This window comes from Primulina huaijiensis, chromosome 4 (assembly GCF_012295235.1).
Source record: "Primulina huaijiensis isolate GDHJ02 chromosome 4, ASM1229523v2, whole genome shotgun sequence".
Taxonomy (NCBI): domain Eukaryota; kingdom Viridiplantae; phylum Streptophyta; class Magnoliopsida; order Lamiales; family Gesneriaceae; genus Primulina; species Primulina huaijiensis.
In genome coordinates, this window is record NC_133309.1 from 13,261,687 (window position 1) to 13,268,027 (window position 6,341).

Below are 6,341 nucleotides of genomic sequence, written 5' to 3' on the forward strand. Positions count from 1 at the left end.
TGGAATGGGGTATGATATTATTGGATTGAGGGGTGATTTAGGGGGAGTGATGGCCGAGATTTTCAATCAAAAACAAGGCAAAGATATTGCTTATTTATTTATTTATTTGGTGATTAAAAGAAGGGATTATCATATCAAGAAAAAGATTAAGGAATTGAATTAAGGTGGTGAGTTGTCAATCCATATCAAATCTTCAAGGAGGTGGCCGATTTTCTTGTTATTAGATGGAGGGAAAATTGCTTAAATCTTGTATTTTTAATATTTTAAAGTTTTATCTACCCATTAAGTATTTTAGTAAATTAATTAATTGGTTTAGTTTAGTAATTATTTTGCATGCATGGCTAAATATTTAAATCTTAAAGGTAAATTTACTATCATGTTAAATTATAATTTCTTAATTAAAATAAGTCTAGATTAACTTATCTCAATTGGTCACATATTTTATTTTAGGCTTTTAATTAAATTATTGGACATAAAAAATTTATTTACAACTTATCTAAAGTTAATTAAATAAATCCCTAAACCTTCTTTTATTTTAAAATGACTTATTATTTATCTTAAATAAATTTTTAAGAATGTTTTCTTAATATTAAATTTTTATCTCAATACTCCAACTCCAGTCCGGCCTCACTTATTTAACTGAAAATGTAGTAATTAAACTACTGCATGAAATAAATATATTTAAAGAAAAGAATTTAAATACTCATGCAATAAAATCATTTTAATTTAAATACTAGGAATTATGCATGGCTTATACGTAGTATAATTTACGGGTTCTACAAACCGTGTCAACATTATGGATTTCATGAAGATTGGACCTCCACAGTTGACCGAAGATGAGAATGCTGATGTTGCTGAAGCTTGGGTCGATATCATGGAGCATTGTTTTCGAGTGCTGCACTATGACGAGGACGAGAAGATGGAGGTAGCCGATTTCATGATCCAAGGAAAAGCTCGGAAATGGTGCAAACCTGTTTCTGCCATTCTAGTTCAGCAGCATGGGCGGATTCGTTGGGAACATTTCCGTCAGGCCTTCATCAATCATCACTTTCCGGCAGCTCTTCGTCGAGCGAAGGAGATGGAACTGTTGACCATTAAGCAAGGAGATTCGAGCATTGAGGATTACCAAAAGCGTTTTACGGATCTGTTGCCGTACGCTCCTCACATCAGTGAGAATTCTGCAGCAAAATATTCTCACTTTTTGAATTGTTTTAACCAAGAGATTTTTGATCGGGTTTCAGTCTGTGACGATCCTACTTCGTACGAAGGATTAGTAAATCGTTGTCGTCAAGCAGAGATCAGTATTGCTAGGAGGAAGGCTATGCAAGCTAGCAAAAGTTCTAGTTTGTTGGGACCGAGAGGTCAGTCTTTCAAGAAGTCTGCATCTTCTTCTTCTTCAGGTTCTGGAGGGGTGCAAAGCTTTGGTAGGAAAAAGCTGCAATGTACCAGACGGAAAATTGTCGAAAAGTAACAGGTGCTTGTTTCAACTGTGGTGGTTTTGGTCACATGAAGAGGGATTGTCCTAATTTGGAGAATCAGAGTGTAGGCGGAGGTTCTATGGCAGGGTCTTACAGTAGAAAACAGTCTGAGGCCACTGTACAACAGAAAGGTTTTCCTGCTTAAGGTTCTCGTCATGGTGGAATATCACAAGGATCTCAGCAACGTCCACGAGTTCAAGGGCAAGTGTTTGCCCTAAACCAAGAACAAGCTGAGGAGCAAAACGAGAGAGTCATTGCAGGTAATTTTATCTTATGTGGTATTCCTGCATATGTATTAATTGACACTGGGGCATCACATTCATTCATATCATCAATGTTTGTTAAGAACCATAAACTACCCTACGTGTCATTAGATGTTTTGATGTCGGTGTCTACACCGATGGGACAAGAGGATTTAGCTAAGCGACTTGTAGTAGACTGTTTGTTAGAGTTTGAGGGAAAATACTTGTCTGCCAATTTGATGATATTGGCTATTGAAGATTTCGATTGTATTATGGGAATCGACCTATTGACTAAGTATAGAGCGACGGTAGATTATTATCAACGTCTCGTTCAGTTTCATCCAGAAGGAGACGGGAATTGGCTTTTCTTCGGTGAGGGAGCTCGACCTCCAATGCCAGTAGTGTCTGCTGTAAAGGCACAACGGGCTTTAGCGAAAGGAGGAGAAGGATACCTCATTTATGTTGTTGCCGTATCGAAGGATGTGATCGACGTGAAGAACATTCTAGTTGTCGATGAATTTCCTGATGTTTTCCCCGATGAGATTCCTGGATTTCCTCCGGAGAGAGAACGGGAAGCGGAGATAGAGTTGGTACCAGGAACCGCACCTATCTCCAGAGCACCTTATAGATTGGCACCAACGGAGATGAAAGAGTTGAAGCAACAGTTACAAGATCTTCTTGACAAGGGGTACATTAGACCCAGTGTGTCTCCTTGGGGAGCACCAGTGTTGTTTGTTAAAAAGAAGGACGGGTCTATGCGGCTTTGCATAGATTATCGACAGTTGAACCGAGTAACAGTCAAGAATAAATATCCGTTACCACGGATTGATGACTTGTTTGATCAACTGCAAGGAACTTCAGTGTACTCGAAGATCGATTTACGGTCTGGGGATCATCAACTTCGAGTTCATCAACGTGATATCCCCAAGACTGCATTTCGAACAAGGTATGGGCATTACGAGTTTCTAGTGATGCCGTTTGGTTTGACGAATGCTCCAGCAATATTTAAGGATTTGATGAACCGAGTATTCCAAGAGTATCTTGACAAGTTTGTCATTGTCTTTATTGATGACATACTCGTATACTCTCGTAGCCTTGAAGAACATACACAACATTTAAGGATTGTGTTGTTAACCTTAAGTAATCACCAACTGTATGCCAAGTTGAACAAATGCGAGTTTTGGCTCGACAGAGTTGTCTTCTTAGGACATGTTATATCCAAATATGGGATATCAGTGGATCCTAGCAAGATCGAAACAGTGTTGAGTTGGGCACGACCGGAATCAGCTCAAGAGATAAGAAGTTTTATAGGTTTGGCAGGATATTACCGGAGATTTATCTCAGGATTTTCTCAGATTGCCAAACCATTGACACAGCTGACGTGTAAGAATGTGCAGTTCGAATGGACACATGATTGTGAAAATAGTTTCAATGAATTGCGCATAGTCGGGAATATAGTTTCGATCGCATGGCAAGACTATACATCCAAGAGATTCTTAAATATCATGGTGTGCCAACAAGTATAGTTAGTGATAGAGATCCACGTTTTACCTCAAGGTTCTGGGGAAGTTTTCAAAAATCGTTGGGAACGACATTGAGTCTGAGTACTGCCTATCATCCAGAGACCGATGGTCAGTCTGAGAGGATTATTCAGACACTCGAGGACATGTTGCGTGCTTCTGCTTTGGATTTTGGACCAGCATGGCATGATCATCTGCCGCTTGTGGAGTTTACATATAACAATAGCTATCACAGCAGCATTGGTATGGCTCCATTCGAAGCATTATATGGTAGACGTTGTCGTACTCCATTGTTTTGAGACGAAGTAGGAGAACGACAAGTTCAAGGACCTGAATTAGTGCAACAAGCAATTGATGTAGTGGAATTGATTAAGAAGAGAATTAAAGCTGCACAAGATCGTCAATCGAGTTACGCGAATACAAAGCGTAGACCTCTACAGTTTCAATCAGGGGAAAAAGTTTTCCTTAAAGTTTCACCATTTCGCATGGTGATGAGATTTGGACTCAAGGGGAAATTAGCCCCAAGATTCATTGGACTTTTGAGATCTTGGAATGTGTTGGAAATTTGGCATATCGATTGGCTTTGCCGCCGTATCTGTCTAGCATTCATAATGTCTTCCATGTATCTTTGCTACGACGGTATGTAGCAGATGAATCGCACGTTCTTGGTCCGACAGATGTTCAACTTGAAGAAGACTTGACTTATGTCGAGCAGCCACTTTTAATCCTGGGTAGGAAAGAGAAAAAGCTCAGAAACAAGACCATTCCACTTGTTCTAGTGCAATGGCAACGTCGAAGTACTACAGATGCGACTTGGGAGTTAGAGAGTCGTATGCGCTCAGAGTATCCACATTTGTTTTGAGTTGTACCTTTGTAATCATGAGTTGTATTTTATTCAGTTGTTTTGTACTTCAGTTCTGATTTCGAGGACGAAATCTTTTTAATGAGGTAAGGATGTAATGACCAGAATTCTTATTTTGAATGAAGTATTAATTAAGAGATAATTAAAGAGTTGTTAATTAGTATTATTAACGAATTGATAATTTGGGATTAATATGTTGGATCCACCGAATTTTAAATGGATAACCCGATCTACTTCCGATTACGTTATCTCGAGAAATCCAACCAGACGAATGAGATTCTGACACGTGGTAGAAAAGATTGATTCAGATTTCGGAAATAGTCCGGATACAGCCTATAAATGGAATCCGAATTCTTTTGTTTCCTTCACCGCATCCTTCATAGAGAGAGAGAGAGTTTTAGTCTTTTACCTTAGGTTTTCTAGCCAGTTATTAGGGCACTTTGGTGTCGGGAAGTTTCGGAGCTAGTGTCGACTCGAGGAGGGGTCGGTGAACTGAGATCGAGACATCATCAGCGGGCTGACGACAGACGCAAGTATAATCCTAAAGCCTTTAGGAAGAACTTTATAGCATATTTGGTAATTCAGAATCTGGTGTGATAGTGATTTCATATTGTTGGTATTGTCTAGGTTAAGTGCTTTCTGTCAGATTGTTTTAGTGAGGTACGCGATGTACTGACTGAGATATCCAAGCGTAGTATACATACTTATATGCTGCATATTTATGTGTTGCATTATACATGTTTTACTGCTTTGGCATATTATGCATGACATATCATGTTGAGCCTGATATCTTTTGAGATATACCTCGTTTGTTGGGACCGCTCAGCCCTATTCTGTATTGTTGACGATAGGGCATCGAGAGCTACAGTGTCCGACGGGACCCGCGGGCTCTGATGACGTGGACATTGTAGGTCCACGTCTTGATGATGAGTGTGGGAGGCAAAACATGCCTAGGGTAGATCAGAGACTACACACTCAGGCGCCTCTAGACTGAGCATGAGATTCTTGACTTGATCCTTGTTATCCGAGCATATTGCATTTCACATGCCTCATATCAGTTTGTATACTCGTACATTCTCGTATTGGGCGATTGTCGCTCACGTCCTTGTTTTCATCTTGGGCGCCCCATTCCACGGGGCAGGTCTTAGGTTGGACGGTGTGGACGACCAGGGCAGTGGCTAGAGCAGTTGGGTTTTCGGTGGTGATCCAGTGGAGGTTTTATGTGTGGTTTATCGTTTTCTCGTTCAGAATTATGTTTTCGATATGATTGTATTAATGTTTAAGACTGCTGTTGTTTGTTCTGTTGTCGTTTGGGTTGTAAGATGATTAAGTTATTTGGTTTCCGCTGTTTAATTGTTGTTATTAAGATTTAATGTTGCATGCTTATTAGTCTGTTTAGTAGTGGCTCGGGTAAGGACGCTACAGTGACAATGACAAGTTTCTCCTTCACGGTCAGTTCTATTTTTAAAACACGGATTTATGCAAAGTATCATATGAATAAATATGTATGGATATGTTTCTAACCTTTGATTAACATTTTGGACATCGTTCATATCCTAGCATCGAAGCACCCGTTGAAATACAAAAAATGTATGTCAATCGTCCATTCTCCTAGTATCATGGGTGAAACCCCAATATCCAAACGATATTTAATTACAGTGTCCTGCTTGTGTGATTTACGTAAATAGAATTTCCCCACCCCATTGTTGAAAATAAAAATAAAAATTATTGATCAATAACTCGAAGGCAATCTAAGGTGAACTAAGCAGAGATTACAATTTAGATTGCGCACATTTTTTAAAGGTTGTGAGGCATGTATTTAGGACGGTCTAGTGTTCTAAAACTCGGGTTAAGCGGTTGCCTACGCATCTCCTAAGAGCTAAGCGTCGCTTGAACGCACCGAAAAGGATCTAGGCGGCCAGCCTACGCGGCAAGGGGGCCAAGACGCTCTTAGGCTTTTGAGAAATTTTTTTTTGGATTTTAATTTTTCAAAACTGAATTAAACTAGAACATGACATAAGAAAAAATTATAGGCTCGTGTTTTTAATTTTTTGGGATTGAAAACCCAATTAAAATCACGATTTGTTGGCTTGCACTTGCCCTAACATGTCACTATCATTTTCTTTGTCTATTTACTTCTGCATATATACAAGAAAATTGAACCAGACCCTAAAGATACTTTTTTTCTTTATTTTGATTTCTTTTGCATTACTTATTATTACGATCCTGCTTAAGCAGA

General features: G+C 39.2%; 1 protein-coding gene across 1 annotated transcript; it reads left to right on the forward strand.

Annotated features, from left to right (window-relative positions):
• Positions 1–796: 796 nt before the first annotated feature.
• LOC140974906 (uncharacterized) lies at positions 797–1,623 on the forward strand. The gene is made up of 2 exons (XM_073438395.1): positions 797–1,424; positions 1,475–1,623. Exons 1-2 carry the CDS (start codon positions 797–799, stop codon positions 1,621–1,623), a joined length of 777 nt encoding a protein of 258 aa, XP_073294496.1.
• The last annotated feature ends 4,718 nt before the right edge of the window (positions 1,624–6,341 follow it).